The sequence below is a fragment of the Oncorhynchus masou genome, unplaced genomic scaffold (genome assembly GCF_036934945.1).
Source record: "Oncorhynchus masou masou isolate Uvic2021 unplaced genomic scaffold, UVic_Omas_1.1 unplaced_scaffold_1131, whole genome shotgun sequence".
Taxonomy (NCBI): Eukaryota; Metazoa; Chordata; class Actinopteri; order Salmoniformes; family Salmonidae; genus Oncorhynchus; species Oncorhynchus masou.
This window is the reverse complement of record NW_027001052.1, coordinates 15477-39281: the sequence shown is the minus strand read 5'-3', so window position 1 is coordinate 39281 and position 23805 is coordinate 15477. Positions and strand designations below refer to the sequence as shown.

The 23805-nt window shown below is 44.4% G+C and overlaps 1 protein-coding gene across 1 annotated transcript in view; it reads left to right on the top strand.

Moving 5' to 3' along the window:
• Positions 1–23805, top strand: part of LOC135529324 (SH3 and multiple ankyrin repeat domains protein 3-like) — a 131565-nt gene that overhangs the window by 101767 nt on the left and 5993 nt on the right. Inside the window, 2 exon segments of the mRNA XM_064958112.1 lie at positions 7270–7472; positions 8766–8795. Of these exon segments, the coding sequence (XP_064814184.1) occupies positions 7270–7472; positions 8766–8795 (233 nt within the window).

The window sequence follows — 23805 nt, the reverse complement described above, 5'->3', positions numbered from 1 at the left end:
TCCAGGTAACGCAAACCCACATTGATACCTCTTCCAGGTAACCCAAACCCACATAGATACCTCTTCCAGGTAACCCAAACCCACATCTATACCTCTTCCAGGTAACCCTAACCCACATCGATACCTCTTCCAGGTAACCCTAACCCACATCGATACCTCTTCCAGGTAACCCAAACCCACATCGATACCTCTTCCAGGTAACCCAAACTCACATCGATACCTCTTCCAGGTAACCCAAACCCACAACGATACCTCTTCCAGGTAACCCAAACCCACAACGATACCTCTTCCAGGTAACCCAAACCCACATTGATACTTCTTCCAGGTAACCCTGACCCACACCCACATCGATACCTCTTCCAGGTAACCCAAACCCACATCGATACCTCTTCCAGGTAACCCAAACCCACATCTATACCTCTTCCAGGTAACCCTAACCCACATCGATACCTCTTCCAGGTAACCCTAACCCACATCGATACCTCTTCCAGGTAACCGTGACCCAAACCCACATCGATACCTCTTCCAGGTAACCCTAACCTACATCGATACCTCTTCCAGGTAACCCTGACCCAAACCCACATCGATACCTCTTCCAGGTAACCCAAACCCACATCGATACCTCTTCCAGATAAACCTGACCCAAACCCACATCGATACCTCTTCCAGGTAAACCAAACCCACATCGATACCTCTTCCAGGTAAACCTTACCCAAACCCACATTGATACCTCTTCCAGGTAACCCTAACCTACATCGATACCTCTTCCAGGTAACCCTGACCCAAACCCACATCGATACCTCTTCCAGGTAACCCAAACACACATCGATACCTCTTCCAGGTAACCCAAACCCACATCGATACCTCTTCCAGGTAACCCTAACCCACATCGATACCTCTTCCAGGTAACCCTGACCCAAACCCACGTCGATACCTCTTCCATGTAACCCAAACCCACATCGATACCTCTTCCAGGTAACCCAAACCCACATCGATACCTCTTCCAGGTAACCCTAACCCACATCAATACATCTTCCAGGTAACCCAACCCATCGATACCTCTTCCAGGTAACCCTGACCCACATCCACATCGATACCTCTTCCAGGTAACCCAAACCCACATAGATACCTCTTCCAGGTAACCCAAACCCACATCGATACCTCTTCCAGGTAACCCAAACCCACATTTATACCTCTTCCAGGTAACACAAACCCACATCGATACCTCTTCCAGGTAACCCAAACCCACATCGATACCTCTTCCAGGTAACCCAAACCCACATCGATACCTCTTCCAGGTAACCCTAACCCACATCGATACATCTTCCAGGTAACCCTAACCCACATCGATACCTCTTCCAGGTAACCCTGACCCAAACCCACATCGATACCTCTTCCAGGTAAACCTTACCCAATCCCACATCGATACCTCTTCCAGGTAACCCTGACCCAAACCCACATCTATACCTCTCCCAGGTAACCCAAACCCACATCGATACCTCTTCCAGGTAACCCAAACCCACATCGATAGCTCTTCCAGGTAACCCAAACCCACATCGATACCTCTTCCAGGTAACCCTAACCCACATCAATACCTCTTCCAGGTAACCCAAACCCACATCGATACCTCTTCCAGGTAACCATGACCCACATCGATACCTCTTCAAGGTAACCCTTGGGGTCCTGTGTGGCTCAGTCGGTAGAGCATGGCGCTTGCAACGCCAAGCGTCGTGGGTTCGATTCCCGCTGGGGCCACCCATATGTAAAAAAAAAAAAAAAAAGTAGTGGCCCCAGCCGACTTGTAAGTCGCTTTGGACAAAAGCGTCTGCTAAATGGGATATATTATATATATTTTTTTAACCCTGACCCAAACCCACATCGATACCTCTTCCAGGTAACCCTGACCCAAACCCACATCGATACCTCTTCCAGGTAACCCTGACCCACACCCACATCGATACCTCTTCCAGGTAACCCAAACCCACATCGATACCTCTTCAAGGTAAACCTGACCCAAACCCACATCGATGCCTCTTCGAGGTTACCCTGACCCAAACCCACATCGATACCTCTTCCAGGTAACTTTAGTAACTTGACAAGGAATGCCCACACGCAATTCAATATTACTTTCCTTTACTTTGAACCTCATAAATTAAAAGGTGCACAGCCATGTAGGAACGGTACAAACACAGCAAAGCGATACAGCCCACTCATCCTGTGGTAGAGTCACATTGAACAGGTACAACTCTGGGTGATGACATCATCAAAGGGGAATGTTCAAGGCCAATAATAACCATGAACACATCAAATCAAATTTATTTATATAGCCCTTCGTACATCAGCTGATATCTCAAAGTGCTGTACAGAAACCCAGCCTAAAACCCCAAACAGCAAGCAATGCAGGTGTAGAAGCACGTTGGTTAGGAAAAACTCCCTAGAAAGGCCAAAACCAAGGAAGAAACCTAGAGAGGAACCAGGCTATGTGGGGTGGCCTGTCCTCTTCTGGCTGTGCCGGGTAGAGATTATAACAGAACATGGCCAAGATGTTCAAATGTTCATAAATGACCAGCATGGTCGAATAATAATAAGGCAGAACAGTTGAAACTGGAGCAGCAGCACGGCCAGGTGGACTGGGGACAGCAAGGAGTCATCATGTCAGGTAGTCCTGGGGCATGGTCCTAGGGTTCAGGTCCTCCGAGAGAGAGAAAGAAAGAGAATTAGAGAGAGCATATGTGGGGTGGCCAGTCCTCTTCCGGCTGTGCCGGGTGGAGATTATAACAGAACATGGCCAAGATGTTCAAATGTTCATAAATGACCAGCATGGTCGAATAATAATAAGGTAGAACAGTTGAAACTGGAGCAGCAGCACGGCAAGGTGGACTGGGGACAGCAAGGAGTCATCATGTCAGGTAGTCCTGGGGCATGGTCCTAGGGCTCAGGTCCTCCGAGAGAGAGAAGGAGAGAATTAGAGAACGCACCCTTAGATTCACACAGGACACCGAATTGGACAGGAGAAGTACTCCAGATATAACAAACTGACCCCAGCCCCCCGAAACATAAACTACTGCAGCATAAATACTGGAGGCTGAGAAAGGAGGGGTCAGGAGACACTGTGGCCCCACCCGAGGACACCCCCGGACAGGGCCAAACAGGAAGGATATAACCCCACCCACTTTGCCAAAGCATAGCCCCCACACCACTAGAGGGATATCTTCAACCACCAACTTACCATCCTGAGACAAAGCTGAGTATAGCCCGCAAAGATCTCCGCCATGGCACAACCCAAGGGGGGGTGCCAACCCAGACAGGATGACCACATCAGTGAATCAACCCACTCAGGTGACACACCCCTTCCAGGGACGGCATGAGAGAGCCCCAGTAAGCCAGTGACTCAGCCCCTGTAATAGGGTTAGAGGCAGAGAATCCCAGTGGAAAGAGGGGAACCGGCCAGGCAGAGACAGCAAGGGTGGTTCGTTGCTCCAGAGCCTTTCCGTTCACCTTCCCACTCCTGGGCCAGACTAGACTCAATCATATGACCCACTGAAGAGATGAGTCTTCAGTAAAGACTTAAAGGTTGAGACCGAGTTTGCGTCTCTGACATGGGTAGGCAGACCGTTCCATAAAAATGGAGCTCTATAGGAGAAAGCCCTGCCTCCAGCTGTTTGCTTAGAAATTCTAGGGACAATTAGGAGGCCTGCGTCTTGTGACCGTAGCGTACGTGTAGGTATGTACGGCAGGACCAAATCAGAGAGATAGGTAGGAGCAAGCCCATGTAATGCTTTGTAGGTTAGCAGTAAAACATTGAAATCAGCCCTTGCTTTGACAGGAAGCCAGTGTAGGGAGGCTAGCACTGGAGTAATATGATCAAATTTTTGGGTTCTAGTCAGGATTCTAGCAGCCGTATTTAGCACTAACTGAAGTTTATTTAGTGCTTTATCCGGGTAGCCGGAAAGTAGAGCATTGCAGTAGTCTAACCTAGAAGTGACAAAAGCATGGATTAATTTTTCTGCATCATTTTTGGACAGAAAGTTTCTGATTTTTGCAATGTTACGTAGATGGAAAAAAGCTGTCCTTGAAATTGGTCTTAATATGTTCTTCAAAAGAGAGATCAGGGTCCAGAGTAATGCCGAGGTCCTTCACAGTTTTATTTGAAACGACTGTACAACCATTAAGATTAATTGTCAGATTCAACAGAAGATCTCTTTGTTTCTTGGGACCTAGAACAAGCATCTCTGTTTTGTCCGAGTTTAAAAGTAGAAAGTTTGCTGCCATCCACTTCCTTATGTCTGAAACACATGCTTCTAGCAAGGGCAATTTTGGGGCTTCACCATGTTTCATTGAAATGTACAGCTGTGTGTCATCCGCATAGCAGTGAAAGTTAACATTATGTTTTCGAATAACATCCCCAAGAGGTAAAATATATAGTGAAAACAATAGTGGTCCTAAAACGGAACCTTGAGGAACACCGAAATTTACAGTTGATTTGTCAGAGGACAAACCATTCACAGAGACAAACTGATATCTTTCCGACAGATAAGATCTAAACCAGGCCAGAACTTGTCCGTGTAGACTAATTTGGGTTTCCAATCTCTCCAAAAGAATGTGGTGATCGATGATTACATGAATAGTAATCGTACTATACTGCAGTACAATAACATACTATACTAACATACTACTAACATACTATACTAACTACAATAACATATTGAATGTCATTATTGATATAGTGTCCACTCTATAACACTTCTCCCCCCCTTAATTTCAATCCCCCTGTGAGGAAAAAACATAAGATTAACAAGTAAACCACGTTTTCTTTTCAACACTAGAACTTCTGCTAGTGTTACTGTAAATGTAAACGAACAAAAAAATGACAGTCATTATTTATTTTCAACAAAGTCTGCTGTTCCAAACAAACGCTAACACCACAAGCCTCTCAGTCTCAACTACAGAGTTAGTCTTTCAGGAAGCTTGTGGCTGTATTCTGCGCAGTACTCCTGCTGTGCCACGAAGGCGTCTCCCATGCCCTTGCTCCTCAGATACTGTTTCCTGTGGCGTTTCAACTTGTATACCACCCGCCGTGGTTCTGTCTGCAACCGTGGCCTTTTCTTCGTCATAGCGCAGGCAGATGTGGTCCTTGTGTCTGCATATGACTCGACCATCAGTCAGTTTGACCACAGAGGAGACTGGACAGCTCTGACACTGATACCTGGCAACTAACGCTGGCTGCTTGTGAAGTTCTGGATAGAGACAGTGTCATTGGGTTTTAACTGTCTGCCTCGCGTGGTGGTCATGTCTCTCTTCTTCTTACGTTCCACTCCTGCTTTGATGTCCGGACTCGGTAGATCAAGGTGAGCTTTTGGCTTTTTGCCCATCAACATCTCAACTGGAGCTTGACCTGTTGTTATTTGTGGCATGATGCGGTACTGGAACAAGAACCGAGAGAGCTTAGTTGTGATGGTTCCCCCAGTCATCTTTTTGAGCCCCTCTTTCAGTGTCTGTACAGCCTGCTCCACTAAGTCGTTCGAGGCCGTGTGAAACGGAGCGTTGTGGACATGGCGAATCCCGTTTCTCAGCATTCATTCTTGGAACAAATCACAGGTTTGTTGCATTGTCGGACACACGAGAGCCAGACAGACCAAGGGTTGCAAACACCTGCCAAAGCTTTTCGATTGTTGTGGTCACTGTGATGTTGCTCATGATGGTAGCCTGCAGCCACTGGGAGTGTGCGTCCACCATGACAAGGGACATGTGACCCACGAAAGGACCTGCAAAGTCTATGTGCAGCCTGGACCATGGGTGGTCAGGCCACTCCCACCGATGTAGTGGCGTGGGCGGAGCCATCTTCTGATTGATCTGGTGCTCAGAACATGATTTCACTTTGTTTTCTACATCCTGATCCATGTTAGGCCACCAGATGTACCCGGGTGAGCCTCATGGACCTCATCCGTGACTTGTGCATGGCCAGTGGCCGGAACAACCACTCTGCAGCCATCCTGCACACATCCTGCACACTCAGCTCAGTTTTGCACTTGCGTAAGGTCTCAGTCCCTCATCCTCTATGACGGGAGGCCAACCCTGTATAAGGAATCTTTTAACTTGGCAAGGATAGGATCCCGGTCTGTCCACTGTTTGATCTATTTGATACCTGATGTGGAATATAGGTCCATGTAGTCATGGCTCTATGTAGGACTATGCCCCTCCCATAGTCTGTTTTGGACTTAGGGACTGTGAAGAGACCTCTGCTGGCATCAGATACATGACATGGAATATAGGTCCATGTATTCATGACTCTATGTAGGACTATGCCCCTCCCATAGTCTGTTCTGGACTTAGGGACTGTGAAGAGACCTCTGGTGGCATGTCTTGTGGGGTATGAATGGGTGTCCGAGCTGTGTGCTAGTAGTTTAAACAGACAGCTCAGTGCATTCAGAATGTCAATGCTTCTTACGAAAACAAATATTGATGAAGTCAATCTGTCCCCTACTTTGAGCCAGGAGAGATTAAATGAGCTGGGCTTGGGTCATTGATAAGTCATTACTTCCATGCAGCCTTGAAATGCGTGGACAGAGTCCAGGAGCCAAGATGGATTTGGATGGACTTCGTCATTCCTGTAGAGCATCCTCTGTTTCCCGAAGGTGTTAAAGTTATCTATAAAAGTTATTCCAACAGAGCTACAGTAAACTTTTAGCCAGGTGTGTAATGCCAGTAGCTTGCTGAATCTTTCACTACCGCGGCCCAACGATGGTTATGGATTCACAGAATTCCATCTAAGTCAGCAGGTGCGGTCTGCCAACTAATTATACTGCTGAGAAAACATTCCATAACTGCAGGTGGCAGTACCTGTTCATACCTGTTCAGACAACACCCTCCAGGGGGCAGTAAATCACTAACCTTGTCTTTATACCTGTTCAGACTACACTCTCCAGGGGGCAGTAGGTGGTAGGCAACTGTAACGTTTGTTTGTGAACTACCAATACTCTCCTAGAAGTAGAAGAAGAAATGGACTACTTTGAAATGGAGAGAGTCCTTAAAGGCGCTGCCCGTGCTGTCACAGAAGAGCCCAGTGTGTGGATAGGAGATGGGCTCTAGTGTATTTAACTCCATTTCATACTGTATTATCCAGTAACATACTCCTTTAATATGGTGCACTGCTACTACTAAAAATGACACCTTTTCATTGTTCATAGATTTCAGACACATGACTGCTCTTTCTTTCCAGTTGTTGTTGGTATTTGTTATTATTGGTTTGGTGATTGTTGTGTGTTACAGAGGAGATCTAAACTTTGGGGGGAGGTGTCCGAGTCTCGGCCCAGGCAGAGTAGCCCTGAGGAGGGCAGGCCGACTGCCGTGGGGGGTGGTGGGCTGGAGCTGGCCTCACGTCTCCAGTTACTCAGTAAAGACTCCCACTCACTCGGAGAGGAGCCTGCAGGACTGCTGGACCCTGGACATAGGTCCCCTGTGGGCGGAGCAAGGTAACCTCACTGCATTAATATATTCCACTAGGTAACATCACTACATTAATATATTCCACTAGGTAACATCACTACATTAATATATTCCACTAGGTAACATCACTACATTAATATATCCCACTAGGTAACATCTCTACATTAATATATTCCACTAGGTAACATCCCCTACATTAATATATTCCACTAGGTAACATCTCTACATTAATATATTCCACTAGGTAACATCACTACATTAATATATTCCACTAGGTAACATCACTACATTAATATATTCCACTAGGTAACATCTCTACATTAATATATTCCACTAGGTAACATCACTACATTAATATATTCCACTAGGTAACATCTCTACATTAATATATTCCATAGGTAACATCCCTACATTAATATATTCCACTAGGTAACATCTCTACATTAATATATTCCACTAGGTAACATCACTACATTAATATATTCCACTAGGTAACATCTCTACATTAATATATTCCACTAGGTAACATCTCTACATTAATATATTCCACTAGGTAACATCTCTACATTAATATATTCCACTAGGTAACATCACTACATTAATATATTCCACTAGGTAACATCACTACATTAATATATCCCACTAGGTAACATCTCTACATTAATATATTCCACTAGGTAACATCCCTACATTAATATATTCCACTAGGTAACATCTCTACATTAATATATTCCACTAGGTAACATCTCTGCATTAATATATTCCACTAGGTAACATGTATGAGCATGTATTTCTACATTAATATATTTCTCACTAGGTAACATCACTACATTAATATATTCCACTGTTAGGTAACATCTCTACATTAATATATTCCACTGGGTAACATCCCTTACATTAATATAAACCAACATGAACTAACATCTCTACATTAATATATTCCACTAGGTAACATCACTACATTAATATATTCCACTAGGTAACATCTCTACATTAATATATTCCACTAGGTAACATCTCTTTCATTAAAGTATATTCCAACTAGGTAACATCTCTACATTAATATATTCCAACTAGGTAACATCACTACATTAATATATTCCACTAGGTAACATCTCTACATTAATATATTCCACTAGGTAACATCTCTACATTAATATATTCCACTTGGTAACATGTATGAGCATGTATTTCTGTGTTCTTGGTAACAACAGAGTTAGCATGTATTTCTCTGTGTTCTAGGCAACAGCACAGTGAGCATGTATTTCTGTGTTCTAGGTAACAACAGTGTTAGCATGTATTTCTCTGTGTTCTTGCAGATGTCGCCAAGACAATGGAGAGACTAAAGAGTAGGTTTTAGATTGCTGGGTAAACACCGCCTCTTCCTATCTACATAAAAACCTAACATGAACTAACTCTCTATTCGCTACACCAGTAGCCTAATGATAACTCTTTCCTCTCCAAGTAGTGTTCTAAAGACAACTGTCTCTTTAACTAGTTCCCTAATGATAACTGTCTCTTTAACTAGTGCCCCAATGATAACTGTCTCTTTAACTAGTGCCCTAATGATAACTGTCTCTACACCAGTAGCCTAATGATAACTCTTTCCTCTCCAAAGTAGTGTTCTAAAGACAACTGTCTCTTTAACTAGTGCCATAATGATAACCTCTCTCTAGACTTGTGCCCAAATGATAACTGTCTCTCTAACTAGTACCCTAATGATAACCGTCTCTCTAGACTAGTGCCCTAATGATAACCTCTCTCTAGACTAGTGCCCTAATGATAACTGTCTCTCTAGACTAGTGTCCTAATGATAACCTCTCTCTAGACTAGTGCCCTAATGATAACTGTCTCTCTAGACTAGTGCCCTAATGATAACTGTCTCTCTAGACTAGTGCCCTAATGATAACCTCTCTCTAGACTAGTGCCCTAATGATAACCTCTCTCTAGACTAGTGCCCTAATGATAATCTATCTCTAACTAGTGCCCTAATGATAACCTCTCTCTAGACTAGTGCCCTAATGATAACCTCTCTCTAGACTAGTGCCCTAATGATAACTGTCTCTCTAGACTAGTGTCCTAATGATAACTGTCTCTCTAGACTAGTGCCCTAATGATAACTGTCTCTCTAACTAGTGCCCTAATGATAACCTCTGTCTAACTAGTGCCCTAATGATAACCTCTCTCTAGACTAGTGCCCTAATGATAACCTCTCTCTAGACTAGTGCCCTAATGATAACTGTCTCTCTAGACTAGTGCCCTAATGATAACTATCTCTCTAGACTAGTGCCCTAATGATAACTGTCTCTCTAGACTAGTGCCCCAATGATAACCTCTCTCTAGACTAGTGCCCTAATGATAACCTCTCTCTAACTAGTGCCCTAATGATAACCTCTATCTAGACTAGTGCCCTAATGATAACTGTCTCTATAGACTAGTGCCCTAATGATAACTGTCTCTCTAGACTAGTGCCCTAATGATAACTGTCTCTCTAGACTAGTGCCCTAATGATAACTGTCTCTCTAACTAGTGCCCTAATGATAACCTCTGTCTAACTAGTGCCCTAATGATAACCTCTCTAGACTAGTGTCCTAATGATAACTGTCTCTCTAGACTAGTGTCCTAATGATAACTGTCTCTCTAACTAGTGCCCTAATGATAACTGTCTCTCTAGACTAGTGCCCTAATGATAACTGTCTCTCTAGACTAGTGCCCTAATGATAACTGTCTCTCTAACTAGTGCCCTAATGATAACCTCTCTAACTAGTGCCCTAATGATAACCTCTCTCTAGACTAGTGTCCTAATGATAACTGTCTCTCTAGACTAGTGTCCTAATGATAACTGTCTCTCTAACTAGTGCCCTAATGATAACTGTCTCTCTAGACTAGTGTCCTAATGATAACTGTCTCTCTAGACTAGTGCCCTAATGATAACTGTCTCTCTAACTAGTGCCCTAATGATAACCTCTGTCTAACTAGTGCCCTAATGATAACCTCTCTCTAGACTAGTGCCCTAATGATAACTGTCTCTCTAGACTAGTGCCCTAATGATAACCTCTCTCTAACTAGTGCCCTAATGATAACTGTCTCTCTAACTAGTGCCCTAATGATAACCTCTCTAGACTAGTGCCCTAATGATAACTGTCTCTCTAGACTAGTGCCCTAATGATAATCTCTCTAACTAGTGTCCTAATGATAACTGTCTCTCTAGACTAGTGCTCTAGTCAGTTACTCCAAGGTTCTGTGATGTTTGTTGTTGTGATATCCGCTGACCCTAATGATAACTGTCTCTCTAGACTAGTGCTCTAATGATAACTGTCTCTCTAGACTAGTGCTCTAATGATTTCTGTCTCTCTAGACTAGTGCTCTAATGATTTCTGTCTCTCTAGACTAGTGCTCTAATGATTTCTGTCTCTCTAGACTAGTGCTCTAATGATAACTGTCTCTCTAGACTAGTGCTCTAATGATTTCTGTCTCTCTAGACTAGTGCTCCAATCAGTTCCTCCAAGGTTCTGTGATGTTTGTTGTTGTGATATCCGCTGGCCCTAATGATAACTGTCTCTCTAGACTAGTGCTCTAATGATTTCTGTCTCTCTAGACTAGTGCTCCAATCAGTTCCTCCAAGGTTCTGTGATGTTTGTTGTTGTGATATCCGCTGGCCCTAATGATAACTGTCTCTCTAGACTAGTGCTCTAATGATAACTGTTTCTCTAGACTAGTGCTCTAATGATAACTGTCTCTCTAGACTAGTGCTCTAATGATTTCTGTCTCTCTAGACTAGTGCTCCAATCAGTTCCTCCAAGGTTCTGTGATGTTTGTTGTTGTGATATCCGCTGGCCCTAATGATAACTGTCTCTCTAGACTAGTGCCCTAATGATTACTGTCTCTCTAGACCAGTGCCCTAATGATAACCTCTCTAGACTAGTGCCCTAATGATAACTGTCTCTCTAACTAGTGCCCTAATGATAACTGTCTCTCTAACTAGTGCCCTAATGATAACCTCTCTCTAACTAGTGCCCTAATGATAACCTCTCTCTAGACTAGTGCTCTAGTCAGTTCCTCCAAGGTTCTGTGATGGTTGTTGTTGTGATATCCGCCGGCCCTAATGATAACTGTCTCTCTAGACTAGTGCTCTAATGATTTAGCGGCGTTTTTACTGACATTTTGCTATGCCATTTGCAATGCTTTTTTTTTACATTTCATATACATCAATAAACATTTATGTGCTCAGTTCTCGTACATGAAAAAAACACTTTAGTATACTTTGGTATAAATACTGTCATATTTACTGTAGTATATTTTAGTTTTCACAGTTAACTATAGTATAAATACTGTAGTTAAAGAAAACTGTAGTATTTACTATAGTAATTTAGGTAACACTTTACCTGACACCCTGTCATATGTTATGACACAGTCATAACCATGTCATAATATATTATAACAGCTGACATAACATGTCATAATAATGTCATATCACTGTCATGACTCATATATTTACACCTTTTTGACATACATTGCGTTATTTTATGACACCTACAGGAGTGTCAAAACTCACATTTATTCAAATGAATTTTTTCCCTGCCAAGACGTCTCCTTTCTTTGAAAGTTTGTTTCTTAAATCAGTTGTTGTACTTAATTATTTACTCATGTTTTTCCATTATATTTTGAATGACTTGTAGAAAATACACATAATGACACCGTCAAAAATCATTATGACCATCATAATCATATAAGCCAGATAGGCCTATCACATTCAGGCCCTTATATCAGTCATCAGTCAAAAAGAGGGTGTGTGGCCTCCCGAGTGGCTCAGCGGTCTAAGGCACTGCATCCGGGTTCGATCCCGGGCTGTGTTGCAGCCAGTTCGCAACCGGGAGACCCATGAGGTGACGGACAATTGGCCCAACATCGTCCGGATTAGGGGAGGGTTTGGCCAGCCGGACGTACTTGTCCCAACGTACTCTAGCGACTCCTGTGGTTGGCCGGGCGCATGCACGCTGACATGGTTTCCAGTTGTAAAATGTTTCCTCCACGACATTGGTGTGGCTGGCTTCCAGTTTAGGCGAGCAGTGTGTCAAGAAGTAGTGCCGCTTGGCACGGTCGTGTTTCGTCATGGCTCTTAACCCTCACCCCTCTCGAGTCCATATGGGCTTTGCAGCGATGTTACAAGACTAAAAATTGGGGAGAAAAAGGTGTAAGAAGTACTACACAAAAAATGACTAAATAAGAGGGTGTCTTGTCCTGCTCCTGAAATCTGCCCCAGCATTTACCCCAGTCATCAACAACATTTACCCCAGTCATCATCAACATTTACCCCAGTCATCAGCAACATTTACCCCAGTCATCAGCAACATTTACCCCAGTCATCAACAATTTACATTTTTACCCCAGTCATCAGCACCATTTACCCCAGTCATCATCAGCATTTACCCCAGTCATCAAACAACCCCAGTCATCAACAACATTTACCCCAGTCATCAGCACCATTTACCCCAGTCATCAGCACCATTTACATTTTTACCCCAGTCATCAGCAACATTTACCCCAGTCATCAGCAACATTTACCCCAGTCATCAGCAACATTTACCCAGTCATCAGAAGCATTTACCCCAGTCATCAGCACCATTTACCCCAGTCATCAGCACCATTTACCCCAGTCATCAGAAGCATTTACCCCAGTCATCAACAACATTTACCCCAATCATCAGCACCATTTACCCCAGTCATCAGCAACATTTACCCCAGTCATCAGCAACATTTACCCCAGTCATCAGCAACATTTACCCCAGTCATCAGCACCATTTACCCCAGTCATCATCAACATTTACCCCAGTCATCAGCAACATTTACCCCAGTCATCAGCAACATTTACCCCAGTCATCATCAGCATTTACCCCAGTCATCAGCAACATTTACCCCAGTCATCATCAGCATTTACCCCAGTCATCAGCAACATTTACCCCAGTCATCATCAGCATTTACCCCAGTCATCAGCAACATTTACCCCAGTCATCATCAGCACCCCAGTCATTTACCCCAGTCATCAGACATTTACCCCAGTCATCAGAAGCATTTACCCCAGTCATCAGCACCATTTACCCCAGTCATCAACAACATTTACCCCAGTCATTCAGCAACATTTACCCCAGTCATCATCAGCATTTACCCCAGTCATCAGCAACATTTACCCCAGTCATCATCAGCATTTACCCCAGTCATCAGCAACAGTTACCCCAATCATCATCACCATTTACCCCAGTCATCAGAAGCATTTACCCCAGTCATCAACAACATTTACCCCAGTCATCAGCACCATTTACCCCAGTCATCAGCAACATTTACCCCAGTCATCAGCACCATTTACCCCAGTCATCAACAACATTTACCCCAATCATCAGCACCATTTACCCCAGTCATCAGCACCATTTACCCCAGTCATCATCAACATTTACCCCAATCATCAGCACCATTTACCCCAGTCATCATCAACATTTACCCCAGTCATCAGCACCATTTACCCCAGTCATCATCAACATTTACCCCAGTCATCAGCACCATTTACCCCAGTCATCAGCAACATTTACCCCAGTCATCAGCAACATTTACCCCAATCATCAGCAACATTTACCCCAGTCATCAGCAACATTTACCCCAGTCATCATCAACATTTACCCCAGTCATCAGCAACATTTACCCCAGTCATCAACAACATTTACCCCAGTCATCAGCAACATTTACCCCAGTCATCAGCACCATTTACCCCAGTCATCATCAACATTTACCCCAGTCATCAGCACCATTTACCCCAGTCATCAGCACCATTTACCCCAGTCATCAGCACCATTTACCCCAGTCATCAACAACATTTACCCCAATCATCAGCACCATTTACCCCAGTCATCAGAAGCATTTACCCCAGTCATCAGCAACATTTACCCCAGTCATCAACAACATTTACCCCAGTCATCAGCAACATTTACCCCAGTCATCAGCAACATTTACCCCAGTCATCAGCAACATTTACCCCAGTCATCATCAACATTTACCCCAGTCATCAGCAACATTTACCCCAGTCATCAACAACATTTACCCCAGTCATCAGCAACATCATCAGCACCATTTACCCCAGTCATCATCAACATTTACCCCAGTCATCAGCACCATTTACCCCAGTCATCAGCACCATTTACCCCAGTCATCAGCACCATTTACCCCAGTCATCAACAACATTTACCCCAGTCATCAGCACCATTTACCCCAGTCATCAGAAGCATTTACCCCAGTCATCAGCAACATTTACCCCAGTCATCAGCAACATTTACCCCAGTCATCAACAACATTTACCCCAGTCATCAGCAACATTTACCCCAGTCATCAGCAACATTTACCCCAGTCATCAGCACCATTTACCCCAATCATCAGCACCATTTACCCCAATCATCAGCACCATTTACCCCAGTCATCAGCAACATTTACCCCAGTCATCAACAACATTTACCCCAGTCATCAGCAACATTTACCCCAATCATCAGCACCATTTACCCCAGTCATCAGCACCATTTACCCCAATCATCAGCACCATTTACCCCAATCATCAGCACCATTTACCCAGTCATCAGCAACATTTACCCCAGTCATCAGAAGCATTTACCCCAGTCATCAGCATCATTTACCCCAGTCATCAGCACCATTTACCCCAGTCATCAGCAACATTTACCCCAATCATCAGCACCATTTACCCCAATCATCAGCACCATTTACCCCAGTCATCAGCAACATTTACCCCAGTCATCAACAACATTTACCCCAGTCATCAGCAACATTTACCCCAATCATCAGCACCATTTACCCCAGTCATCAGCACCATTTACCCCAATCATCAGCACCATTTACCCCAATCATCAGCACCATTTACCCAGTCATCAGCAACATTTACCCCAGTCATCAGAAGCATTTACCCCAGTCATCAGCAACATTTACCCCAATCATCAGCACCATTTACCCAGTCATCAGCAACATTTACCCCAGTCATCAGAAGCATTTACCCCAGTCATCAGCAACATTTACCCCAGTCATCAGCAACATTTACCCCAGTCATCAGCAACATTTACCCCAGTCATTCAGCAACATTTACCCCAGTCATCATCAGCATTTACCCCAGTCATCAGCAACATTTACCCCAGTCATCATCAGCATTTACCCCAGTCATCAGCAACAGTTACCCCAATCATCAGCACCATTTACCCCAGTCATCAGAAGCATTTACCCCAGTCATCAACAACATTTACCCCAGTCATCAGCACCATTTACCCCAGTCATCAGCAACAGTTACCCCAATCATCAGCACCATTTACCCCAGTCATCAACAACATTTACCCCAATCAACAGCACCATTTACCCCAGTCATCAGCACCATTTACCCCAGTCATCATCAACATTTACCCCAATCATCAGCACCATTTACCCCAGTCATCATCAACATTTACCCCAGTCATCAGCACCATTTACCCCAGTCATCATCAACATGTACCCCAGTCATCAGCACCATTTACCCCAGTCATCAGCACCATTTACCCCAGTCATCAGCAACATTTACCCCAATCATCAGCAACATTTACCCCAGTCATCAGCAACATTTACCCCAGTCATCATCAACATTTACCCCAGTCATCAGCAACATTTACCCCAGTCATCAACAACATTTACCCCAGTCATCAGCAACATTTACCCCAGTCATCAGCACCATTTACCCCAGTCATCAGCACCATTTACCCCAGTCATCAGCACCATTTACCCCAGTCATCAGCACCATTTACCCCAGTCATCAGCACCATTTACCCCAGTCATCAACAACATTTACCCCAATCATCAGCACCATTTACCCCAGTCATCAGAAGCATTTACCCCAGTCATCAGCAACATTTACCCCAGTCATCAACAACATTTACCCCAGTCATCAGCAACATTTACCCCAGTCATCAGCAACATTTACCCCAGTCATCAGCACCATTTACCCCAATCATCAGCACAATTTACCCCAATCATCAGCACCATTTACCCCAGTCATCAGCAACATTTACCCCAGTCATCAACAACATTTACCCCAGTCATCAGCAACATTTACCCCAATCATCAGCACCATTTACCCCAGTCATCAGCACCATTTACCCCAATCATCAGCACCATTTACCCCAATCATCAGCACCATTTACCCCAGTCATCAGCAACATTTACCCCAGTCATCAGAAGCATTTACCCCAGTCATCAGCATCATTTACCCCAGTCATCAGAAACATTTACCCCAGTCATCAGCAACATTTACCCCAGTCATCAGCAACATTTACCCCAGTCATCAGCAACATTTACCCCAGTCATCAGCAACATTTACCCCAGTCATCAGAAGCATTTACCCCAGTCATCAGCAACATTTACCCCAGTCATCAGAAGCATTTACCCCAGTCATCAGCAACATTTACCCCAGTCATCAGCACCATTTACCCCAGTCATCAGCAACATTTACCCCAGTCATCAGAAGCATTTACCCCAGTCATCAGCAACATTTACCCCAGTCATCAGCACCATTTACCCCAGTCATCAGCAACATTTACCCCAGTTATCAACAACATTTACCCCAGTCATCAGCAACATTTACCCCAGTCATCAGCAACATTTACCCCAGTCATCAGCATTTACCCCAGTCATCAGCAACATTTACCCCAGTCATCAACAACATTTACCCCAGTCATCAGCAACATTTACCCCAGTCATCATCAACATTTACCCCAGTCATCAGCAACATTTACCCCTTACCCCAGTCATCAACAACATTTACCCCAGTCATCAGCACCATTTACCCCAGTCATCAGCACCATTTACCCCAGTCATCATCAACATTTACCCCAGTCATCAGCACCATTTACCCCAGTCATCAGCAACAGTTACCCCAATCATCAGCACCATTTACCCCAGTCATCAACAACATTTACCCCAATCATCAGCACCATTTACCCCAGTCATCAGCACCATTTACCCCAGTCATCAGAAGCATTTACCCCAGTCATCAGCACCATTTACCCCAGTCATCAACAACATTTACCCCAGTCATCAACAACATTTACCCCAGTCATCAGCAACACTTACCCCAGTCATCATCAACATTTACCCCAGTCATCAGCACCATTTACCCCAGTCATCATCAACATTTACCCCAGTCATCATCAACATTTACCCCAGTCATCATCAACATTTACCCCAGTCATCATCAACATTTACCCCAGTCATCATCAACATTTACCCCAGTCATCATCAACATTTACCCCAGTCATCAGCACCATTTACCCCAGTCATCAGAAGCATTTACCCCAGTCATCATCAGCATTTACCCCAGTCATCAGCAACATTTACCCCAGTCATCAGCACCATTTACCCCAATCATCAGCACCATTTACCCCAATCATCAGCACCATTTACCCCAGTCATCAGCAACATTTACCCCAGTCATCAGCAACATTTACCCCAGTCATCAGCAACATTTACCCCAGTCATCAGCAACATTTACCCCAGTCATCAGCAACATTTACCCCAGTCATCAGAAGCATTTACCCCAGTCATCAGCACCATTTACCCCAGTCATCAGAAGCATTTACCCCAGTCATCAGCAACATTTACCCCAGTCATCAGCACCATTTACCCCAGTCATCATCAACATTTACCCCAATCATCATCAACATTTACCCCAGTCATCATCAACATTTACCCCAGTCATCAGCAACATTTACCCCAGTCATCAGAAGCATTTACCCCAGTCATCAACAACATTTACCCCAGTCATCAGCACCATTTACCCCAGTCATCAGCACCATTTACCCCAGTCATCAGCAACAGTTACCCCAATCATTCAGCAACATTTACCCCAGTCATCAACAACATTTACCCCAGTCATCAGCACCATTTACCCCAGTCATCCAGCAACATTTACCCCAGTCATCCAGCAACATTTACCCCAGTCATTCAGCAACATTTACCCCACTCATCAGCAACATTTACCCCAGTCATTCAGCAACATTTACCCCAGTCATCCAGCAAAATTTACCCCAGTCATCAGAAGCATTTACCCCAATCATTCAGCAACATTTACCCCACTCATCAGCAACATTTACCCCAGTCATTCAGCAACATTTACCCCAGTCATCAGCAACATTTACCCAGCAACATGTACCCCAGTCATCAGCAACATTTACCCCAGTCATCAGCAACATTTACCCCAGTCATCAGCAACATTTACCCCAGTCATTCAGCAACATTTACCCCAGTCATCAGCAACATTTACCCAGCAACATGTACCCCAGTCATCAGCAACATTTACCCCAGTCATTCAGCAACATTTACCCCAGTCATCAGCAACATTTACCCCAGTCATCAGCAACATTTACCCCAGTCATCAGCAACATTTACCCAGTCATCCAGCAACATTTACCCCAGTCATCCAGCAACATTTACCCCAGTCAATCAGCAACATTTACCCCAGTCATCCAGCAACATTTACCCCAGTCATCAGCAACATTTACCCCAGTCATCCAGCAACATTTACCCCAGTCATCAGCAACATTTACCCCAGTCATCAGCAACATTTACCCCAGTCATCAGCAACATTTACCCCAGTCATCAGCAACATTTACCCCAGTCATCAGCAACATTTACCCCAGTCATCCAGCAACATTTACCCCAGTAATCCAGCAACATTTACCCCAGTCATCAGCAACATTTACCCCAGTCATTCAGCAACATTTACCCCACTCATCAGCAACATTTAACCCCCAGTCTTCAGCAACATTTACCCAGCAACATTTACCCCAGTCATTCAGCAACACTTACCCCAGTCATCAGCACCATTTACCCCAGTCATCAGCACCATTTACCCCAGTCTTCAGCAACATTTACCCCAGTCATCAGCAACATTTACCCAGCAACATTTACCCCAGTCATCAGCAACATTTACCCCAGTCATCAGCACCATTTACCCCAGTCAGTTATGTCAGCTGGTATGACATATTATAACAGGCTTTGATAAGTTATGTCAGCTGGTATGACATATTATAACAGGTTTTGATAAGTTATGTCAGCTGGTATGACATATTATAACAGGTTGATAAGTTATGTCAGCTGGTATGACATATTATAACAGGTTGATAAGTTATGTCAGCTGGTATGACATATTATAACAGGTTTTGATAAGTTATGTCAGATGGTATGACATGTAACAGGTTTTGATAAGTTATGTCAGCTGGTATGACATATTATGACAGGTTTTGATAAGTTATGTCAGCTGGTATGACATATTGTAACAGGTTTTGATAAGTTATGTCAGCTGGTATGACATATTATAACAGGTTTTGATAAGTTATGTCAGCTGGTATGACATATTATAACAGGTTTTGATAAGTTATGTCAGATGGTATGACATGTAACAGGTTTTGATAAGTTATGTCAGATGGTATGACATGTAACAGGTTTTGATAAGTTATGTCAGCTGGTATGACATATTATGACAGGTTGATAAGTTATGTCAGCTGGTATGACATTATGACAGGTTGATAAGTTATGTCAGCTGGTATGACATATTATAACAGGTTGATAAGTTATGTCAGCTGGTATGACATATTATAACAGGCTTTGATAAGTTATGTCAGCTGGTATGACATATTATAACAGGTTGATAAGTTATGTCAGATGGTATGACATGTAACAGGTTTTGATAAGTTATGTCAGCTGGTATGACATATTATGACAGGTTTTGATAAGTTATGTCAGCTGGTATGACATATTGTAACAGGTTTTGATAAGTTATGTCAGCTGGTATGACATATTATAACAGGTTTGGATAAGTTATGTCAGCTGGTATGACATATTATGACATGGTTATTACTGTGCCACAACGTGTTATGACGCTGGGTTTCAAGTAAATTGTTACCATAATTTATGTGGTGTTTTTGCAGATTGTAGTACTCTGTAATGTCTTCGTAGTGTTTCCTCTTCCGGCGCCGACAGAGATGGCCGCCTCGCTTCGCGTTCCTAGGAAACTATGCAGTTTTTTGTTTTTTTACGTGTTATTTTTTACATTAGTACCCTAGGTCATCTTAGGTTTCATTACATACAGCCGAGAAGAACTACTGTATATAAGATCAGCGTCAACTCACCATCAGTACGACCAAGAATATGTTTTTCGTGACGCGGATCCTGTGTTCTGCCTTACAAACAGGACAACGGAATGGATCGCATGCAGCGACCCCAAAAAACGACTCAGAAAAAGAGGGAAACGTAGCGGTCTTCTGGTCAGACTACGGAGACGGGCACATCATGCCCCACTTCCTAGCATTCTTCTTGCCAATGTCCAGTCTCTTGACAACAAGGTTGATGAAATCCGAGCAAGGGTAGCATTCCAGAGGGACATCAGAGACTGTAACGTTCTGTGCTTCACGGAAACATGGCTCACTGGAGAGACGCTATCCGAAGCGGTGCAGCCAACGGGTTTCTCCACGCATCGCGCCGACAGAAACAAACACCTTTCTGGTAAGAAGAGGGGCGGGGGTGTATGCCTTATGGCTAACGAGGCATGGTGCGATGAAAGAAACATACAGGAACTCAAATCCTTCTGTTCACCTGATTTAGAATTCCTCACAATCAAATGTAGACCGCATTACCTACCAAGAGAATTCTCTTCGATTATATAATCACAGCCGTATATATCCCCCCCCAAGCAGACACAACGATGGCTCTGACGAACTTTATTTAACTCTTTGCAAACTGGAAACCATTTATCCGGAGGCTGCATTCATCGTTGTTGGGGATTTTAACAAGGCTAATCTGAAAAAAAGACTCCCTAAATTTTATCAGCATATCGATTGCGCAACCAGGGGCGGAAAAACCTTGGATCACTGTTACTCTAACTTCCGCGACGCATATAAGGCCCTGCCCCGCCCCCCTTTCGGAAAAGCTGACCACGACTCCATTTTGCTGATACCTGCCTACAGACAAAAGCTAAAAAAAGAAGCTCCCACGCTGAGGTCTGTCCAACGCTGGTCTGACCAAGCTGACTCCACACTCCAAGACTGCTTCCATCACGTGGACTGGGACATGTTTCGTATTGCGTCAAATAACAACATTGACGAATACGCTGATTCGGTGTGCGAGTTCATTAAAAGGTGCGTTGAAGATGTCGTTCCCATAGCAACGATTAAAACATTCCCTAACCAGAAACCTTGGATTGATGGCAGCATTCGGGAAACTGAAAGCGCGAACCACTGCTTTCAATCAGGGCAAGGTGTCTGGTAACATGACTGAATACAAACAATGCAGCTATTCCCTCCGTAAGGCTATCAAACAAGCTAAGCGTCAGTACAGAGACAAAGTAGAATCCCAATTCAACGGCTCAGACACAAGAGGCATGTGGCAGTGTCTACAGTCAATCACGGACTACAGGAAGAAATCCAGCCCAGTCATGGACCAGGATGTCTTGCTCCCAGGCAGACTAAATAACTTTTTTGCCCGCTTTGAGGACAATACAGTGCCACTGACACTGCCTGCAACGGAAAAATGCGGTCTCTCCTTCACTGCAGCCGAGGTGAGTAAAACATTTAAACGTGTTAACCCTCGCAAGGCTGCAGGCCCAGACGGCATCCCCAGCCGCGCCCTCAGAGCATGCGCAGACCAGCTGGCTGGTGTGTTTACGGACATATTCAATCAATCCCTATACCAGTCTGCTGTTCCCACATGCTTCAAGAGGGCCACCATCGTTCCTGTTCCCAAGAAAGCTAAGGTAACTGAGCTAAACGACTACCGCCCGTAGCACTCACTTCCGTCATCATGAAGTGCTTTGAGAGACTAGTCAAGGACCATATCACCTCCACCCTACCTGACACCCTAGACCCACTCCAATTTGCTTACCGCTCAAATAGGTCCACAGACGATGCAATCTCAACCACACTGCACACTGCCCTAACCCATCTGGACAAGAGGAATACCTATGTGAGAATGCTGTTCATCGACTACAGCTCGGCATTCAACACCATAGTACCCTCCAAGCTCGTCATCAAGCTCGAGACCCTGGGTCTCGACCCCGCCCTGTGCAACTGGGTACTGGACTTCCTGACGGGCCGCCCCCAGGTGGTGAGGGTAGGTAACAACATCTCCTCCCCACTGATCCTCAACACTGGGGCCCCACAAGGGTGCGTTCTGAGCCCTCTCCTGTACTCCCTGTTCACCCACGACTGCGTGGCCACGCATGCCTCCAACTCAATCATCAAGTTTGTGGACGACACAACAGTGGTAGGCTTGATTACCAACAACGACGAGACGGCCTACAGGGAGGAGGTGAGGGCCCTCGGAGTGTGGTGTCTGGAAAATAACCTCACACTCAACGTCAACAAAACTAAGGAGATGATTGTGGACTTCAGGAAACAGCTGAGGGAACACCCCCCTATCCACATCGATGGAACAGTAGTGGAGAGAGTAGCAAGTTTTAAGTTCCTCGGCATACACATCACAGACAAACTGAATTGGTCCACTCACACAGACAGCATCGTGAAGAAGGCGCAGCAGCGCCTCTTCAACCTCAGGAGGCTGAAGAAATTCGGCTTGTCACCAAAAGCACTCACAAACTTCTACAGATGCACAATCGAGAGCATCCTGGCGGGCTGTATCACCGCCTGGTACGGCAACTGCTCCGCCCTCAACCGTAAGGCTCTCCAGAGGGTAGTAAGGTCTGCACAACGCATCATCGGGGGCAAACTACCTGCCCACCAGGACACCTACACCACCCGATGTTACAGGAAGGCCATAAAGATCATCAAGGACATCTACCACCCGATCCACTGCCTGTTCACCCCGCTATCATCCAGAAGGCGAGGTCAGTACAGGTGCATCAAAGCTGGGACCGAGAGACTGAAAAACAGCTTCTATCTCAAGGCCATCAGACTGTTAAACAGCCACCACTAACATTGAGTGGCTGCTGCCAACACACTGACACTGACTCAACTCCAGCCACTTTAATAATGGGAATTGATGGGAAATGATGTAAATATATCACTAGCCACTTTAAACAATGCTACCTTATATAATGTTACTTACCCTACATTATTCATCTCATATGCATACGTATATACTGTACTCTATATCATCGACTGCATCCTTATGTAATACATTTATCACTAGCCACTTTAACTATGCCACTTTGTTTACATACTCATCTCATATGTATATACTGTACTAGATACCATCTACTGTATCTTGCCTATGCTGCTCTGTACCATCACTCATTCATATATCCTTATGTACATATTCTTTATCCCCTTACACTGTGTA